General features: G+C 49.0%; 2 protein-coding genes across 2 annotated transcripts; one reads left to right on the plus strand and one right to left on the minus strand.

Annotated features, from left to right (window-relative positions):
* Positions 1-41: 41 nt before the first annotated feature.
* Positions 42-5353, plus strand: LOC128711358 (uncharacterized). Its single transcript, XM_053806227.1, has 6 exons — positions 42-81; positions 154-326; positions 398-1274; positions 1359-1609; positions 2771-5213; positions 5283-5353. The coding sequence occupies exons 1-6, from the start codon at positions 42-44 to the stop codon at positions 5351-5353; spliced, it is 3855 nt and encodes a 1284-aa protein (XP_053662202.1).
* A 2243-nt stretch (positions 5354-7596) lies between these two features.
* Positions 7597-12773, minus strand: LOC128711696 (multidrug resistance protein homolog 49). The gene is made up of 11 exons (XM_053806579.1): positions 12652-12773; positions 12520-12580; positions 12234-12427; positions 11584-11829; positions 11331-11502; positions 10443-11102; positions 9531-10367; positions 8742-9454; positions 8504-8666; positions 8229-8423; positions 7597-8148 (listed from the first exon to the last, which is right to left on the minus strand). The coding sequence occupies exons 1-11, from the start codon at positions 12771-12773 to the stop codon at positions 7597-7599; spliced, it is 3915 nt and encodes a 1304-aa protein (XP_053662554.1).
* Between the last annotated feature and the right edge of the window lie 7712 nt (positions 12774-20485).

Below are 20485 nucleotides of genomic sequence, written 5' to 3' on the forward strand. Positions count from 1 at the left end.
GCCACCGTGAAAGTAAAACGGTGTCGTCGTCGGACGTTGCCATGCACGTCAAGTTTACCATCAACGGGAAGCTTTACCAGGGTACGTCACGCACCGCTCCACTGTTACGCACTCTCTCTCGCATCTGTTTGTCTCTTCCATTTGTTTGGACAGCTACCCCGGATCAGCTACCGATAGATGCCACATTGAACAACTTCATACGCACCAGGGCACACCTGACGGGCACGAAGTTTATGTGTCTCGAAGGTGGCTGTGGAGTGTGCATCGTGAACGTCGTCGACACCCATCCGGTCACCAAGCAACGCATCACATTCGCCGTGAATTCGGTTAGTTCTTGGTGTGTTTGTTTACCGTGTCCGTTCCGCATTCGCTTACCAGTTCCCCAACTTCCCGCTAGTGTCTGTTTTCGGTGTTTTCCTGCCATGGCATGGACATTCTCACGGTGGAGGGCATCGGCTCGAAAGCGGCCGGGTATCATCCGGTGCAGGAGCGTTTGGCACAGTTTAACGGTACGCAGTGTGGGTTCTGCTCGCCCGGGATGGTCATGAGTATGTACAGCCTGCTCGAGGCCAACAACGGTAGCGTCACAATGGAGGACGTGGAGAAAGGGCTGGCGGGGAATATATGTCGCTGTACGGGCTACCGACCCATACTGGACGCGTTTAAATCCTTCGCAATCGATGCACCGCCGGAGGATCGATTGTCACGCCGTACTCCGGGCAGCGCTTGTCAACCGGACATCGAAGATCTACCCCGGGCGAACTGTGTCGGTTGTGAGCGGGAGTGTTCGGCCAAGAGTTACTTCGACGAATCGGTGAACCTGCAGTTCGCTCACGCCGAAAGGCGTTGGTTTCGTGTGCGTACCGTGGACGAGATATTTGACATTCTTCGGGAGGAGAACGCGGACGTTGGAACGTACATGCTGGTGGCCGGTAATACAGCCCACGGTGTTTACCGGCGAACGAAGGATCTGCGAGTGTTTATCGACGTGCGTAATGTGGAGGAACTGCGCAACTATTGGATCGGTAGTTCCGTCATCATCGGGGCCAACGTGACGCTGAGCGAGCTGATTGAAATACTGCGCGAGGCGGCACGTACCGATCGCCGCTTTACGTACTGTGTCGAGCTGGCCCGCCACGTGGAGGAGATCGCACATCCGGCGGTACGGCACGTTGGCACTATAGCCGGCAACCTTACGCTCAAACACCGCCACCCAGAGTTCCCGTCCGATCTGTACGTACTGTTTGATGCGATCGGTGTCGAGATGACTATCGGTAAGCGTCCAGTAGGGACGGAGAAAGAGGTAACTGCAAAGACAGACCACACGACTTTCACATATGCTCCATTCCATTCCTCAGCTTCGCCGAGCGGTGCGATGGAAAAACTCTTGCCCGGCCAGTTCCTCTGCTTCAACATGCACCGACGCGTGCTGTTGAACGTTACGCTACCGCCGCTCGACTCGGACCGGTGCGTGTTCCGAACGTACAAGGTAGCGGCAAGGGCGCAGAATGCTAGCGCCCATGTCAACGCCGCCTTTCTGTTGCGGCTCTGCGCACGCAAAATCAACGTCGAGCAGGCGCATCTTTGCTTTGGTGGGATCGGACCGAAGGTGAGTTGTTTGTGTAGAGTGTAATGCGAAGGGAACGAAACACTCCTCTATTACATCGAGCTTTACTACGCGAATAGAAACATGGAGGCTTATACTGATCGGAAGCTATGGCCTGATAACTGATATCAATAAGCTTGTGGTCCCGGCCTGCTGCAGGATTCCTCTAAAACGATCATGGTCGAGAGCCGTCGTCAGCCAATCGTTTATCCCTACCATTCTGGCGAACGCATCAACGCCATCACTCCATTTCAATGCCCATGTGCACGACCTAAAAGCACTTTACGGGCTGGGTCGTCCGGTGTTATTCTCGTGACATGATCAGCCCACCGGCGGCTGGTGAGTCTAATCCGCTCATCATCAATGCTGTTGTCGGTGCTGACTTTTGACCCAAGATAGGTGAAATTTTGGAGAACTTCGTAGTGTGCTCTCACCTATCTGTACGTTACCCCTGCGTATGTAAGGATTCGTTAACAGATGGTGCCACCATCAGCTTGGTTTTTGTCTCGCTAATCTTCAACCTGAGGTTTTCTGCCTCCTGCTCAATACTTTGGTAAGCATCCGCTACGTAGGAGAGCCATAAACCAGTGATGTCTATGTCATCAACGTATGCTAAGAACTGAATTGAAGATGTTCACTAAAGTTTCTACTTCCATATCGCGGTTCGTCCTCTTGAGCACTACGTTGAAGAGTAGACAAGCTAGCCCATCTCCTTGGAACAGTGCCCTAGGAATTCTATCGATCCTGGCATTATATGCATGGTTATAATGCTTAAAATCCAACTAATTTTGAGACGTAAACCATCAAATGTATTTAATTTTTCTGACAAATTATAAGGGATATGAACTCCTCCAAACAAAGGAATTCGTCTCGGAAGACAACGAATCCTACAAAAATATGAAAAGGCTCTGACGGTCCTTGCAAAATATTGGAAGAAGTTATTGTTATAGCAGCCTGATCTATTTCTAGTAAATCTATTCTATAATTAAATAGTCGCAGTATTCCTCCACGTCTTCGAGACGCAGGTTGAGCTGCAATCGAGAGGGCTGTTCTCGATTGTTAGACTTCTGCCGCAGACCAGGAACAATTATCTTGCCTCAGTTCATTCAGATTTATATACCTCAAATAGAACAATTATTCTCAATATTTCGTCCATCTTTACAGTTTTCGCGTGCCTTCCGGACAGAGCAATATCTGGAGGGAAAGAACCCATTCAACAACGTCATGCTACAGGAGACACTTGCCGTGCTGAATGCCGAACTAGCCGGCGGTCAATCGGAACCATCGGCGGATGCATCTTACCGACGTCAGGTAGCGGTCGGTTTGCTCTACCGCTTTGTGCTCCACATTGCGCCACGTGATCGTCGTGTCGCCAATCCGGTAGTGCGTTCCGGTGGTTCGGCCATGCAGCGACCACTCTCGTCCGGCGCACAGTCGTTCGATACGTACCCCTCCAACTGGCCGCTGACACAGGCACTACCAAAGCTGGAAGCATTCCTGCAGACGGCCGGTGAAACCGTCTACGTGAACGATCTACCAACCCAACCGGATGAGCTGCATGCCGCGTTCGTGTTGGCAACGGTGGCGCGTCGCCAGCTCGTTGCGATTGACCCATCGGCTGCCCTTGCACTGCAGGGCGTAGTGGCGTTCTACTCCGCCAAAGACATTCCCGGAGAGAATGATTTTGCCGCACTGAAAGGTGGTATTAATACTGCGTTCCCGTTCCGGAACGTACCGGAGCAGATCCTGTGCAGTGGGAAAGTGCTGTACCATGGGCAACCGATCGGTATTGTGGTGGCCAAAACCTTCGAATGTGCAACAGTGGCAGCCGCGATGGTGAAGGTTTCGTACGGAGAGCCTGACGGGGAACCGATTCTTCCGACGATCGAAGATGTGTTTGCCGGCAGCAACACAACGAATCGTTTCGTTACACTTGAACCCGACGTTGTTGGCCGATCGTACAATCGAAGCACCTCCGGTACGCTGAAGATTACCGGCAGATGTCACTTTCGCGGTCAAGCCCACTTCACACTAGAACCGCAGACTTGTCTCTGCATTCCGTCGGAGGATGGAACCGGGATGGAGGTGTACAGTGCCAGCCAGTCGAGTCACATGGTACAGGTGGCTATCGCGAAGTCACTTCGGCTACGCCAGAGCAGTGTGCGCGTGATTGTACGACCCGTCGGTGGTTCGTACGGTGCGAAACTATCGCGTAGTGCTTGGGTCGCCAGTGCCTGTGCGTTGGCGGCGTATCTTACCCGACGCCCCGTTCGGATGGTTGTACCGTTCGAGACCGCGATGCAGGGGATTGGGAAGCGCATCGGAGGTCGCTGCGAATACGAGGTCGATGTACGTCCCGCCGATGGACGCATCGTACGGCTTTCCAACACGTACCACGAAGACATGGGTGTGTCCAGCTACGAGGCGATGGCGATGCTGTTCCGGGAAGCGTTCCGCAACTGCTACAGCGATGACAGTTGGAGGCTGCGGTTGCGTGGCGTTTTTTCCGATTCACCCAGCACTACCTGGTTGCGTTCGCCCGGAACGGCGGAAGCGATTGCGACGATAGAGACGATCATGGAGCATGTGGCGTTTGTTACCGGGCTCGCTCCGCAAGCGGTACGGCTCGCCAACATGGAGCCGGGAAACACTATGACCACCCTATTGCCTGCCTTTCACGAGCAGGTGGACTTCAAAGTGCGCAAGGCTGCCGTTGACCGTCACAACGAAACGAACCGGTGGAAAAAGCGGGGAATCTCGATCGTGCCAATTGGCCATCCAATCCGCTACTTCGGCGGTATGAATGCTTGGGTTTCGATCTACCATGTGGATGGTAGTGTGGCTGTTACCATCGGGACGGCCGAGATTGGGCAGGGTGTCAATACGAAGGTGGCACAGGTTGTGGCCCACACACTCGGCATTCCGCTGGCGCTGGTCAAGGTGAAACCGCACACATCCAATAGTTCGCCGAACTCATTAATCGAGGGTGGCAGCATCAGCACGGATTTGGTGGCATACTCGGCACGGCGCGCCTGCGAAACGCTGCTCGAGCGCATCCGGCCAGTGCGGGAGGACAACCGAACCGCACCGTGGGAGGCCATCGTGCAGACGTGTTATCAGCGTTGTATCGATCTAACCGCCTCGTACAACGCCAAACGTGCGGATCTGCGTGGTTACACGGTGTGGGCACTGTGTGCGGTCGAGCTGGAGCTAGACGTGCTTACCGGCCAGGTGCAGCTGTTGCGTGTGGACATTCTGGAGGATACGGGCGAAAGCATGAACCCGCTGCTGGACATTGGGCAGATCGAGGGCGCTTTCGTGATGGCACTAGGATATCATCTCATCGAGGAGCTCCGGTACGATCGTGGGACCGGTGCGCTTACGAACTTCCGCACGTGGAACTATAAGCCACCGACTGCGCGTGATATACCGGTGGATATGCGCGTCCGGTTGTTGCAGAAAAGCTCCAATCCTGCAGGTGTACTTCGCTCGAAGACAACCGGCGAACCGGCATACAATTTGGGTGTTACGGTGCAATGTGCGCTACGCTATGCACTTGCCGCTGCTCGACGGGATGCGGGTCTGCCCAGTGAATGGCTTGAGCTTGGTAAGTTGTGTGTGGAAAGGCGTCAAATGATTCAAATAATTAACTAGCAATATTCCACTATCAATACAGCCACTTCTTCAACGCCGGAGAAGGTGCTCGCTCTCACCGGTACTACAATTGATCAGTTTGTGCTCCATTAAAATTATGATAAAAAGGTAAAGTACCTTAGTAGCTAAGTAGCAAGAACAGAGGAGCTTGTTTGTATCCAGCAAAATAGAAGATGGAGATTTTGGAGCTTATAGAAATCGTGTATACCGTCTTTGGGTGGAATTCCATGACATTACTTCGAATGAGTTGTAAAAGAAATTAGCTACTGTTGTTAAAACATGCTGTTGTTTTATAACCGTTTTGACAACACTCTCCAATAAATTCTTGCATTTCATTTAATAACCTATGTTTTCCTTATAAAGACAACGCTAGCCAACTCTCGGAACACAAGGGTATAATGGTCTCCGCCTTTACTCGAACTACTAAATGCAATGTTTCATTCATTCATTTCATATCATGATGGTTTATGGTGCATTAACGATACTATGGTAAAAAAGCATTTTTTTTTGTTGGGCAGCTCTCAAGCCAGGACAAGCTCTCACAATTTGTATTACACTAATATTTATCCCTTGTTACGACGCAGATCTACAAATTGTGAAGGTGGCCCAATTAGCTAATGAATAACTCAGTCACTACACTAGGGACTACAGCGCCATCTGGTTGCAAAACAGTGGATTATTTTTCACGAGCTTATTGTCAGTAATTAAATAGCAGAAATCCCTGGAAATCGGTTGAATGTGTATTTGCCACAGGCTCAAGCAGGCCCAGTTCTATTGTACATTCACCATCAGATCCATGACAAACAATGTCATGTGTTGCAAGTAAATCTTACGCTCTTATTTTCTCAATTGAAATGACTCTAGCTGAGATTAAAATTATGTGTGGAATATATTTAAAGGGCATTTTAAAAACATTACATAGAGGAACATAATGCTAAATATAATTTATTTTCTTAATACTACATAGTAAATAGTAGCATCGTGAACAGATCAATAATTCATCCAGCATTAAGAGAAAGCCAATTGAGCGAGTGGTTACGAGCCAAACGGGGTTGTTGCCAATGTGCGGTACCTTCAACAGCTGGACTGGATGCGCTCTTATCGCCAACGGTTGCTTCAATGGTGCATTCAATCAATCAATCAAACATGGCCGATCTCATTCATGCTGATCGCTTATCATAGCTACAAACCGTTTGCACATTCGTGTGCACCGCCACTTTCATATCGCGCGAGAGATAAATAATTGCCATCGTTGGTTGCGTTTTTTTTGTTGTTGTTGTTGTCCTCACCCATCACCCCTCACCCACCCACCACACCATGATCGATCGATCCAAGCGGTACATATGTACAAGCTTAAGATGTTGCGTGTTACGCGATTTTTTGTTGTTGATGCTAGAGCAGCGATTTGTTTACCAACGGTTGCTAACTAACGGTGCCTAGGAATAGAGCCGAGCGATAAAATGGAACGGTTGATAGCGGCCTCCAGCATTTATTGGGTTGGATCACTTCGCTTATCTTTCTTCTACGCCGGTGGCACAAATTGCACAACGAGCTGCAATCAGGGTGCTTGGTAGCACCAGGTAACTCATTCACTAGCAGCGTGCAGAAGCAAACATCCGGACAGATTTTCGAGAGCTCTTGCAATCCACCCACCCTATCAAGTTTTGTGTTTTCATTGTTTTCGCTCGCTAGTCTAAGTATCGTTATCACTAAGAGTTACTACGTCCTACGGAGGCGCTTCGATTATCACGTATGTTGTTTCCCGCGAGAAACCCATCCCACACACACACACACATACACATGTCACACATGTTTCTAGCGTGTCGTAAGGCGCTTGCTATGGCTATGCGAAACAACGGTGGGCGCATCACTATGCAATACTCGATTCAGCTGAAGGCGCCGGGCAAAGGTCCCGTAAAGCTGTACTGAAACATACATCTCTTTCGACCCGATTACGGCACACGACTCTTTGATTAGTTAAGTCTTTGATTTTGTCTTGTACATTAAGTTGTTGCTTTGCTTAGTTGCAAACTCTCCTAACACAGACCGCCTCCCCATTCACGTTGACACTAAACCAAACGAATGCGAAACAAGCACGCGGTAACACAAGCGCTTTCTGTGCTGTCTGAATGATGCTCTAAGTGTAATTGCTGCTTTTGTGCTGCTTGCGAGCGCATAAATACTGCTGCATTGAACCTGACAGTGCTGGACACCAACCAGCAACACGGCGAACCGGCTGTCGTTTGTCGCCTTCATCACCGACGAAGGCAGTCAAAATACGATGTGTGTGCGCATCAGTAGGAACGACATCATCTTACTTACAGCAGGTGGAACGCTTACGCCACCTGCTGCATTTGGTACAGCTTAGCATAGATTCGGTTCTTGGCCATCAGCTCGTCGTGCGTTCCCGCCTCCACCACGACACCGTTCTGGATGACGCAGATGAGATTCGCGTTCTGGATGGTGGTTAATCGGTGGGCAATGATGATACAGGTGCGCCCGGTTCGCGCATGATCGAGCGCATTCTGGACGATCTTTTCGCTCTGGTTGTCCAGCGCTGACGTTGCTTCGTCCAGCAGCAGCACGCGAGGATTGCGCACCAGTGCCCGGGCAATTGCAATGCGCTGCTTTTGGCCACCGGAGAGCTGGGCGCCCTTGCTGCCAAGGCTGGTGTCGTAGCCCTTGGGCAAGTTTACGATAAACTCGTGTATGTTAGCCATCTTGGCGGCTTCAATGATTTCCGCCATTGCAATGTCGCGCGTGTTGTCCCCGTAGGCGATGTTCTCCGCAATGGTGCGATCGAACAGGATGGGCTCTTGCGATACCAGCCCCATCTGTGCTCGTATGCGGTTGAGCGAGAACTCCGTTGTGGTGGTACCGTCAATATCCTGAGCAAAGAGTTAGTGATAAAATCGCACATTATTTGATCTAACGACGTCTGTCAGCTGGTCTCACAACCAATACTTACCACCTTGCCACTGTCGGGATCGTAGTATCGCAGCAGCAACTGAATGCAGGTGGACTTACCACAACCGGACGGACCAACCAATGCTACTGTTTGACCTTTGCCGATGTCCAAATTTAACCCTTGCAGAACGGGCACAGTTGGACGTGTCGGATAGCGGAACTCCACATCCGTAAACTTGATATCACCCTCCGTACGCTGTGAGAACGTGAACGAGACCATCATTATTACCCATCCTCGCTAACTCAAACCACCTGCCTGCAACCTGTTAATCATACCTGGGAAAGGGAATGGTACGAGCTGGAAGGGTTATGCATTCTCGGTGAACGGTCCAGCAGCTTCATCAAACGTCCCGCCGACAGGATGGCAGAATTTACATTCGGCGCGTACGCTAACGCTTGTCCCAACATCCACGCACCGAAGATAAGTGCTTCCGAGACTCTGTAATGGAGAATTAGCAAAGGAGGATTAGAAAAACCCCAATTCCTACCTCCCACAAAGTCAAGCGACACTCACTTGATGACGTCCTTGTATTCCAGCTCCTTCTCCGACACCAGCTTACCACCGTAGAACAGCGCCAGACCGTAGCCGGCAAATGGCATCACCTGGCCGAGGGCAAACACCGTACCACGCAGCCGTGTCTTGCGCCGGCAGGCATCATCTATCTTCACCGTCTCCTGGCCGTACCGTTGCAGAACATGCTTCTCCTGACCCAGGCTAGCCACCGTGCGAATGTTAGAGATAGCCTCCACCGCCAGCTTGGTAGCACCTTCGAGTGACTGTTTCTCCTTCAAGCTGCTCATCTGCGTGTAGCGTGACTCGAGCGTGATCGAAGCGAGCGTAACCGGGATTGCCACGATCGAGACGAGCGTTAGGTTCCAGGAGTAGAAGAACGAAATACCCACCCCGATGCAGATGGTCGATGCAGCCTGCAGCAGAGATCCAATCCGGGTACCCGTCGCACCCTGTACGCTAGCACAGTCACCCGACAACCGGGCACAGAGAGCACCGACAGCGTTGCGACTTTCGTCAAACCAAGCCATTTCCTGAGTAACGATCGCCTTGAATGACTTCTGGCGCAAGCGGGACGTGAGCCGCACGCCGGCAATGTTGAACAGGTACGTCTGGAAGAATGTCCCCAACCCGGTGATAAGGCCGAGTGCCAGGAACAACAGCGAATAGAAGTTTGATTCTTGCTTTACAAACTCCGGATCAGCAACCGAAAGAATCTGGGAATTGAGGGTGATACCGTTCGCATGGTAAGTGGAATAGTCTTAAAGACGCACGGTGAGCTGTACTACTTACGCCATACATTTCTCCAAACAGCACGGCAAACGCTGGGAACGATGCACCAACAACGATTGCAGCGGCACATCCGAACAGTATGTAATGCCACTCGGGCGAGTTCAGCTTGAGCAATCGTAGCAACGAAACGTGATACACCTCTTCCTGTTCTTCTTCATTCTTTTCGTCCGATTTGCCACTGTCCGACTCATCATCGGAACCATCTGCACCATCTTCAACCGAATCTTGGCGCATGGAGTAGACGCTCGGTGCCACTGGCACGTTCTCGTCTTCGTCCGCTGTCTTTTGTGAACCGCTCGCCACTACCAGCTCGTAGTACAGTCCCCGGGCAGCCATCAGCTCGTCGTGCGTGCCCTGTTCCAGCACGTTGCCCTTGTCGATGTACACGATCTTGTCCGCGTTAGTGATCGTGGACAGCCGGTGGGAAACGACGAGCGTTGTGCGCCCTTTGCTAGCCCGCTCCAACGCGTCCTGGACGCGCTTTTCGGAGTTGGGATCCAGTGCGGAAGTGGCCTCGTCCAGCAGTAGTATTTTTGGGTTGCGTACCAAGGCACGCGCGATTGCGATACGCTGCTTCTGGCCACCGGACAACTGTGCACCCCGCTCACCGATCATCGTACCGTAGGCATTCGGCAGCTTCATGATAAAGCTGTGACAGTTGGCAATTTTGGCAGCACACTCAATTTCGCTCTGCGCAGCGTCCGGATTGCCGTACCGTATGTTTTCGGCAATGGTCGTCGCAAACAGAACGGGCTCTTGGCCGACGAGTCCGATAAACGAACGAAGCCAACCGATGTTCAGTTCGCTCACCTTCGTCCCATCGATTGTAACCGTGCCCTGGAAGAACAAGAAAGAGTTTGTTTCATGGATTCGACAAAAAAAAAAACCTGGGATCCAGTAGCAGATACTTACATTCAATGGATCATACAACCGCTGAATCAGCTGCAGGCAGGTCGATTTACCACACCCGGACGGACCGACTAACGCGACGGTTTGTCCCGTCTTAATCTCCAAATTTAAACCCTGCAGCACCTGCACATCATTACGCGCCGGGTAGCGGAAGTACACGTTGCTAAACTTTATATTTCCCTGCATCGATTTGGGCCGCAGGCCCGCATCACCGAGCGAATCAATTTCCGGCTTGCGGTCGATCACGGAAAATATGGTCGCAGCCGAACCCTTTGCGGTCGAGAACGCTTCCAGGTGCGGTGAGGAAAGGCCAAGGTTTTGCGCACCAGCCAGCACCCCGAACAGGACGATGATCAGTACCGCCGGTGTGTAGTCCTTATCGTCCTTATCGCGATCCTCCAGTATGAGGCTGATGCCGTACCAGAAGGCGAGCGCATAGCAGCAGTAGATGATGAACCACATGATGCCACCACCGATGCCGGAGAACAGCCCCTTGCGGCGCCCATTCAGTTCGGCTCCGGCCAGTCGTTCCCGGTATCGGTCGAGCTCCTTCTTTTCGCCACCGAACGCCACCACGGTGCGGATGCTGCCGAGCACCTCTTCCGCTACAGCACCGGCCGATGAGTAGGACTTCAATTCCTTTTCCGTGAGCGTACTTTGCATCTGTCACATGAAAGGCACATGGAGTTAGTACTTGCATTACGGGTTTAACAGTGTCCCAATGGAACAGGAGACACTAGAAATTACTATTTCTACGTTGGACGTTGAAAGACTTGAAGGTCTTCAACTGCTGGACGAAGTTGAAAGGCAGACCATTCCTTCAAATGATCGTGTTTTTTTTTTTGTCCAAACGGCAAGGGAAAACGGAATATCGCTTAAAATAGTACCTACCTTGGCAACGAAAGCCGTCGCCAGTATGATGATCGGTGCACAGCTGAGAATCACGAGCGTTAGCTTCCAACCGTAGAAGAACGAAAATATCACAGATATCACGAATGACATCACCAGGTACGTAAAGATGGACAGCTTCTCGCCGATACCTTCCTTCAGCTTATCCAGATCGCTGTCGGGTGGGGAAAGATGATCGATCGTAACGTTAACGTCGTACAAGCGTTCGACTACGCCACCCGCACCCGGTACTTACTCGGTAATGCGCACCGCAAAGCTATCGTCGCTGTTGAGATCGTACCAGGTCATGTCTTGGCGCAGTACCGCCTTAAGAAATAGCTGCCGTATCCGGCTGATCTGCTTCTGGGCCGATCGGTTGATAATGTCGACGCTGAGTGTGGCGAAGATGAACTGCAGTATCGTGACGGCCACCACACCGAGACCGAACGCTTTCGCGTCCTCCATGATGGCGGCCGCGTTCTCCCGCTCGGTTGCATTCACCCTGTTCAACGAAACGAAAGGCATCAGCCACCGAGATTTGGCGAATTTTGCCAAACGCGTAAACACACCACGCAAGCGAATGGACGGTCCGTAAACAACCATGGCAGGTGGGGGGGCAAATTTCTCCCTTCACATAAACAACCGTACCAGCGCGATAAGTGCGCTTTTATTGATTTGTTTATGCGCGAGTCTTTGTTTGGCGTTCGTCAAACAATTACTTCTCAACCAACCACCCCGTTCGCGCGACTTCATTGTCGGTTGGTTAGTGCATTGGTTTGGTAGCGATTTGTTTCAGGTGTCATGCTGCCCTATCCATGTGTCGCGATGCGTCTTTGTTACGTCGGTAAGGTCAACAAGCAGTTGTAGCGCGCACGTGGCCACGGGCAGCATGGCGGAAATACTTACAGCACTTTGCCGCCACCGAATATCGATAGGATTGCCGTGTCGGTTGATTTGCCGATGCCGATGGTACGATCGACGAGCAGCGTGGTAAACTCACCGTACAGAATGACACCGTACGGTAGGCCGAGCGAAGCCATCGATGCCAGCAGGATGCCCAACAGTGTTGCAAAGATTTCGCCCCACGTCGCAAACCGGAACTGTAAGCGAATCGGAATTGAAACGTGCTGGCACATTGTTGCATCGAGTAACAGGGGGGGGGGGGGGGGGGGGGTCAGACTCCACTACTTACCAGCTTGAAGTACGACACCGATTGTGAGATTGGTTCTTTGGTAGGTGCTTTGCTGAATTTGCTGTGGTAGGAGACGTAATAATGTAGAAGTCAACACCACAATTCTCGCCTAAGCCGGCCGGTTATACTTACACATCCAAAATATCCTTGGTGCTTTTGTGGCTGGCGACCGACATGTTGTCGGCACTGGCACTATTTTTGAGATTCATCGTCTGGAGCGATCCGTTGCCTTGAGGATACTCTTTGGGCGTCATGATGGCGCTGGGCTAGTATTATTTTGTACGTTGAGAGAGCGATTCAGACCGTTGAAAACTGCGGGGATAAAGCCCAGAAACCGAAGAATTAAAATCCATTGAAAACTCCTCGAACTTGTTTTTCTTTTTACAAAGTGCCAGAACATTCCCGCAGTGGCGTTGAGTGCCAGAACATTGCCCGCAATTGCACCACCAACTTCGACTTGTCGGTCTGAAGCGACCGTTTTTATTAATAACAAATTATTACTCCAAAACCCCCTCGCAGATCGTTTCAACCCCCCTCCCCAGGGGCAGTGGCGTCAAAGTATCAAGTGCACTTGAACTTCATCACACGGCAAGGAGGATGCTTTCCCGAGCACCCGAAGGGCAATCAGCGCCATCGCGATCGTCACGCGAACACGCGTCAAAAGTGCACACCCCGGCGGATACCGCGCGCGCCATTTTCGACCGGGAGTTGTATGCCACCCCCCTGCCCACGGACGGGCGAACAATAAATAGATCGATATGCAGTAGCTGGTGGAAGTTGCACTGCATTAACGTACAGCAAGATCGTAATCTCGTTGCGAACCCTGCACACTGCTGTGTTACCCCGCATTAAGGCAACGGCCGACCGCTTGAAGTGGTGTTTGTTTTGTTTGAAGGTAAGACTAAAGCTAACAAGGGTTGAACAGTGCGGGGTTTGGTCTTTGCGAGGGTTCTTTAGCGCTACCAAGGAGGCCACAAGCAGGGCGCAGGTTTGTGCATCGTTTACACCGCTGGTCAATTCGGGATGCTGTGTCATGCAGTACGGGAAGCAAATCAATTAGCATTCATTGAGTCGGGGACTCGATCGTTCGTCTGCTCGCACGGGAAGACGCTACTGTTTTGATTAATGTTGCAGCTTCTGTGCGGAATGCAGTGTGCTAATCCGCCCATCGTAGGGCTCAGTGATGTCATTTTATTGCCACTTTGAAACTCCACATAGCTGGCTGGCTTTTCCCTTGGTTTCTGAAGGTTTCTGAAAGTGGGCAATATGTTTTAAAAAATCACCAAATATACGATAAAGTCCTCTATGCGGTAAAAATTCCCGCCTAACTGTTAAATAATAATCTGCCTTTAGTGATCAATCATTGGAGCGATTCGGTTGAGTACCGGCGCCGGTCTTCACACGACAGGACCAGTCCAAAATCCCATCCGAACCAATCCCCCTAACGCAGCACTGACTTTCCCGCTGGGGGTAAATAAAGTCAAAGGAAGCCCGATATGACAAACCTTAGCCCCCCCTCCTGAGGTTGTTGGGTCGATAGAGAGAAGGAAGCGTATTTGATCAAGTGGTGGTGTTCTACATTTCCCGATTATTGCATCGGCAACCAAAATTGGGAGGTTCGACTGTTTGTTTGATCATCAGCAGAATTGTGTTTACTTTTCGTTTCGCTGTTACAAAAACAAATACATGCCGTCGATTCAATTTGCTTACCAACGGAGAATTTCCATTGATGTTGATCATGTTTTTGGTTTTCAATCTATTGTGACAACAAGCCAACAATGATAATTTCATTTGAAAATATTTAAAATTTCCAAAAGTTCAACACCACACCGAAGCAATGATTTGTGAAATCTTTCAACTCGTAGTAAAACAATTCATAGCAACAAACCATCTTGCACAGCTTATATTCCGTCCAAAACCTTTTGCTCTACAGCACTCGTAACCCAAAACCACGTCATGGCGCAAAATGTCTTTTTGGGTCCGGCGACGCTCTCCCACTGGCGCCGCTAGTTCAACACGTGTGCGTGCTGAAATATTGATCATCAAACAGATTTTTGACATTCGTTTAACGCCACGCGGAATGAATATTAATCACATCTCCATCGGCCGTAACTCCACCCGTGACGTGATCCGATGGTTGCAAACAAAAAACTAAAAGAAGGAAGTAAGCACAGCTCGAAAAGGGAATTGTTACACTTGCACGGACTAATAAAATCGATTGAAAACACTGCTGCTGCGACACTGCAAACGATCGCACCATTAAAAACCGATCAATTTTGTCAATTTAAAAATCCCATAAACGTTCGTTGCGCGGGGAATGATTGGTTGTGCGCGCAAATCTTTCCACTGCCAGCACACAAAACTTCAACGCGCTGATTGATAAATCGCGACAGGAAAACAGAACAGAAGCGGGCGATAGAATTCCATTCTTCCTGGAGCAGTACTTACAAATTATGGACACTGGTTTTTTTTTTTTTGTTGTACAGTTCACTCATTAGCAGCACCAACGTCCACCGGGCTTACGACCGCATGAGGCGAAATAGCACACAGACACGGCTGCACATGCACATGGTTTTTTTTTCTGCCACCATCGGTGATTGTGAGTGGCAGCACAAGTTAATGAGCTTCAAGAATTCGAAACCCGCCTATATACACAAGGCGTAGGTACACCAAATGCCAAAGCAATCGCCGTTGATCGATAGTGGCACACTCGCACATTCAGGGAATGTGCACTAATTAAGCGTGCGGTAGTATTTGCAGAGTTTCACGTCCATTGTCCATTAGTAAGTGTGCCGGTTTATCGGAACACGTCACGTAACACCGTAGCAAAACACTCCGAACCGAAATATTTGTGCACACACATTCGCGATTGGTGTCGAATCGATGAACTGAACTGTCGTCGGAAGTTTAAGTAAATGTTGTGCACTCAAACCAATCTCTCACTCCCAGTAACAACAAATGTTGGGGACTGTTCTCAACCTGTTCAACGCCGCGATTTGTACTCGTGATGAGATTAAGCACTTGATAAAACGAAATGCCTCCCGCATTGCTTGTGCTAACACCACTGAGCCACTTCCACATTGCAGGCACACTGTTCGAGCTCCTGGCAAATACAAATTCCCTAATCCTCCCTTCAACACCCTAAAAAACGGCATCAAAATTCACCTTCTTCGTATTCGCCTGCTTTGTGGGTGGCTCCGTAACACAGCACAAACGTACGACGCACGCACAATTCACGAACCGTCTCGGATGGATCGTCTCCTTGCGCGGGCGATAAGGTAAGGTCCGGGTCCCGGTCTGCGTGTTTACATCCGATCAAAGCCGCGATCTGCCAACGACTGAGCGTCTCCGGGCAGTGACGAGTTACTAGTATCAGGACAGGCGGCTGCGTGGTTTCGCCCGTTTCGCTTACGTTTCGCTATCATCTTAAATCACTCCCACCGCGTTGGAGTGTTTGCGTTTGATTCATCCTCTAACACACCCCGTGACATCACCCCCACCACCCCTCTTCTCCCTCCGAATTCTGATTCACGTCCCTACTTCCCACCCCGAGCTCGAATAGCTGGCGTGTGGAAGGCACGAACGAACGGCGCGCCCGCAAATGAGATGCACTTGGGGCCCGGGGCGGATGGATGCGTTTGCTCAACCGGAGACACGCACCTTTCCGGGGGTTTAGTTCCTCCCGGGGTCGAACATGGTCTGTGTGTGTGTGTGTATGGAGGAGAGCACTAGCGATAGCGAGAGTGAGCACTCCAAGTAAAACACCTGCGCGCGGCTCAAGGTAATGAGGAAGAGCTCGAGTCATGTTGCTCGATCATTTCTTTTTCAATGATTTATTTGTTTAAGTGTTTTTTGTTGTTGTTGTTGCTGTTGCTGTTGCGGTAACAATTCTCGCACATTGTTCTAGTGTGCTACAAGAACAGCGTGGTGCGGTTTAGTCCGATGCATGCCCAGACGGGGGCCATAAAATGCGCATACATTGGGGGAGGGGATTTTTTGTTTCCCCGGGAAAGACACAAACAAAACTCGCGATTTCCTGGAGACGCGTGAAGAATTCACTAACCGATCGGTATTGCATGTTTCACGCGGGGAAGTCCTAACTAAGGTGTGAAGGAGGAATGGGTAATATGTCTTACGCAGCGACAGCATTAACCGTGCGCCTGAATGACGTCTAAATGTGATCGCATTTATTGACATACAGTCAATACCCGAGTTATGCGGTTCTCGACCTACTCGTATTCGAAGATACGCGGATTTTAAGCATTGCACGGAGTTTTGCATGCAGAATTCTATTTTTGAGTTGCAAATTTCAAAAATGCGTTCATAAAATTTTATTGTTATTCTTGAAATAATCGTATAAATATCAATTTTGAATGTTGTTTCGTAATACGGGAATAAGTATTCGATCCCTTAATACGACATATTAACGATGTTTTAAATGAAATTCGAGATACGCGGATATTCTAGATAAAGACCTTCCCCGCAATACGCTATTACAGCGGACCGTTATAACCCAGGAAAAACTCGAATTTCCGCATATGTCGAATCCGGGAGTAAAATCGTTTATACTTCAAAGTTCCATAGTAGATTTCCTTCTCTAAACTATATTTAGTCAGCCATTTAGGCGACTTTTCGAAAGAAAACATTAAAATAAATTAAAAACAAGTGCTATATATGACAAGGGAATGTATTTTCGACCAATTTTTAACCTTTTTACTTAGATGTTGTTTTTGTTAGATTTAGATTTTCAATAAACTAATTCAGCTCTCAAATTGCTAAAAAAATCTCAGAATCCGCGTATCTCGTTGACTGCCTTTACGTAGATTTCTTTGGACGCATTATCGGCGTATATCGGGTTTTTAGTACATATTTAGTATTTGGCAGTCAAGTGTAATAGCTAAAATAATATTAGGTTACATAATTCATTATCTTGTGAAATTAGTATTGAATATTATGGACTATAATATAAAAATATCCATTCGGGATTTGAAATTCGCTTCAATATTTACCATCTATGATTGTCTTTAACCCAATACATCGCAATACAAGAATCCAGCTGTATTTAAATAGTATCAAATAATCAATTACGACTGCCTTTTGTGCCAGTTCTCAAAGTCATATCTGAACAGATTCCATATTATTTTGTGGAATTAATTATAAATTGTGCAAGAATGATTATAAGCAAGCGAAATTTGTTTTTGCAAAACAATCCATTTTGTATGGAAAAATGGATTTTTTATTCTACAGCTGTCTCGAATTCTGGAGAAGTCAAAATGATAATAATTCCATAGCCCCCGCATTTTGGATCACAAAGTTTAATTACTTAATCCATTTGGATTAAGATTTCGTACCCCCCGGAATGTAATACTCCTTAATTGAATTTAATTTTTAAAAATAATATTTTGAAAATATATTTAATTTTATCATTTAAACTATTACAAAAAAGGAGCTGTAAAAACTCTTCTTGCAGTACATCATCCCCGTTTAATAAAATGAGGCGTACTTCAAGGGTCACCTGTATTTCAGCACTGAGCGCGTTAGTGAAAGGATCGCTGCTGAGCTGTATATTAATTCGAATGCGTTACACGATCGCATAAATTGTGTGCAATCGTAAAACTAATTAATAATTAACCTAAATTAATGCTATGACTTCGTATCAGTTTTCGCCGTAAGCAGACCGAATGCGTCGCCTGCATTACGTCTACCAGGGTCCAGGTGCGACCAATTATTCTATTCGCCAATTTGGTGCAGGAAAATGGTTCTCACCCTACCGATTATTCTGGAACACACGCACCTTCAGCTCGCTGCCGATCGAGCGAACTATGGGATCCTGACGACTGACGACTAACTGATATGTGCCGCACTAGCACCAAATCACTCACACACACACCCATGTGTGTGCACGCAAGCACAATGGTGAGAACGTGATTACTTAACCGCTGTTGCGCACCTGTTTTGCAATCCGTCGTGAGGTGCACGACGGCAGCCTAATGCCTGCATCCCTACGTTCGAATAATAGTTCCAGCAGCGGACGGATTGACGGAAAATGATTACCCCAATCAATGACCTGCGCCCGACGCAAAAAAAACCCCGATAAGATGAAAATGATCGTACAATCTGGGAAGGAAAATAATCTTTCCTAAAGGTAGCTCTGGTTAATTAGATTAGTAGCCAGGTGTCGACAGGGCCGTGTTGATCGTTGCTGATGTCTGTGTGATAGGAAGTTTCCAGTGGATACTGTTATACTGTACGATGATTGTGTTGTCTATTCTACCGACACATGATCATCGTTTGGCATCGATTAGTCTGACATTTGTGGGGAGGTTGAGTGGATGAAAACAAACACGCTGGACGACTGATGTTGGAACGGAGCGTGCTGCTGTATGATGCAACGGCTGGTCATTGCAGTCAGACGATAAGCGCGAACAAGAACTGCAAGCAATGGCTGTGTGGTGCTTTCTGGGTCAAAAGTTATCTACCGGTTATTGTAAACTTCTTCCGCTTCGATTAATTAATAAACTACTCATCTCCTCATTGAAAAGGCTTGGTCGAAACGAATGGCCAGCAGTTTTAGCGCAGCAAACGAATGCAATATGTTTCCTATGCGCTGAAGTTCGTGAGCCAGCCGTACTGGACGATCATGAATAGATTGCATAATGTTATTATTTATTATTGTAGTATTGTCTATTGTCTGTTCAGAACTTGTAGAAAGTCTTACTTTGTCGTAACCAGAGTCTCTTACTATGTAATGCGACAATCGCGAATCACTGATCTCTGATCTTTCTTTTGCAAAAAAAAATAAAATAAATAAAAACATTAAAGATGCATTTACTCTCCGTCAACCTTTATCTGGGCCGGAAATGGATAGAAAAACAAAAAAAAAAACTCATTCAAAAGATCACCTCGGCTCTTAACGATCGTACCCGCCCAGTCATTGCTCATCATACGTTTCAGCCGCGTACAGGGCTAATGAGTCGAAGTTGAAACAACCTCGCCAAACCAATTAAGCTACACTAATTCAATTATGCCTATCGATGCCCGATCAGTGTTGTGTCAATGTATCTACCGATTTTAGATACAGCGGAACAACCTGTTGCTTTCGAGCACCTGAAGCGTCCGGGCAGGCGCGCGCATTATCTCGAAACCATTTTCTGGTGAGTGCAGTTTATCTCACGCACTTGAAAAAGTTACACAAACCAAGTGACATTAATTGGGTCTACTGGCGTAGTCTTAACTGCCGGTCACTGAACGTTCATCGCCTGCAAACAAACAAATTCTCCGTGAACTCGGGGAGGGCTTTAGCTTTCCCTTGGTACGGTAAACGTTCAGCACGTTGTACGAGCGCTGGTGAGAAGCGTTCGAAGGTGAACGTCGTAAAGCGCAGATAAAACGCAACTTCCACACGCATCTCCGCACGCTGCATGCGTCAAAACCGTGCACCGATGCTAAGAATGTTTGCCTGCGGAAATGAGTGCTTGAGGCGCATCACTCCCCAAAGTCAACATGGCCCGTGTTCCAGCTTCCGGACCGGCGGAAATGCGCCGGAGAGTGCGTGAATGATGCCTCTCGCCATCGCCCATCGCTGTTGCGAGCTTTCCGAGGGTCAACACGCACCAGACAGACGCTTTCCCACCCTGCCGAGGGGAGAGAACTCCCCATTACGCAAAACCCGAGCCGCGTATCGATCAACATCGATCTAGCAGACGTCTTTGTGTTGTGCGCAAAGCCCGCACCGTAGCGAGAACACTTCCGACTTGTTAGCAACTTGTTGAGGAAGAACGTCGGTTAGGAAATGGCTTGCGCATGGAACTGTTTCGTACAGCGTCCAGACGGTTTGTGTGGGCTGTTTTCGTGGTGGCCTTCCCGGTTTGCTTCGAACAGCACTGCTCCGGGAGCCCCCACATAGCCTCACGCACTTCTGGAGACGGTAAAGATCCATGGATCGGAGGCAAATAGCTTAGCAAAC

This window comes from Anopheles marshallii, chromosome 3 (assembly GCF_943734725.1).
Source record: "Anopheles marshallii chromosome 3, idAnoMarsDA_429_01, whole genome shotgun sequence".
Classification (NCBI taxonomy): Eukaryota; Metazoa; Arthropoda; class Insecta; order Diptera; family Culicidae; genus Anopheles; species Anopheles marshallii.

Bases quoted from the DNA above. Each gene is read 5' to 3' on its own strand.
- LOC128711358 (XM_053806227.1), top strand. From the start codon at position 42: ATGCACGTCAAGTTTACCATCAACGGGAAGCTTTACCAGG. The intron at 1,275-1,358 runs GTAAGCGTCCAG...TCCATTCCTCAG, and splicing joins CGGTGTCGAGATGACTATCG to CTTCGCCGAGCGGTGCGATG. The intron at 1,610-2,770 runs GTGAGTTGTTTG...CCATCTTTACAG, and splicing joins TTGGTGGGATCGGACCGAAG to TTTTCGCGTGCCTTCCGGAC.
- LOC128711696 (XM_053806579.1), bottom strand. From the start codon at position 12,773: ATGACGCCCAAAGAGTATCCTCAAGGCAACGGATCGCTCCAGACGATG. The intron at 12,428-12,519 runs GTAAGTAGTGGA...ATTCGCTTACAG, and splicing joins CGGTGTCGTACTTCAAGCTG to TTCCGGTTTGCGACGTGGGG. The intron at 8,667-8,741 runs GTGAGTGTCGCT...TCTCCATTACAG, and splicing joins GAATACAAGGACGTCATCAA to AGTCTCGGAAGCACTTATCT.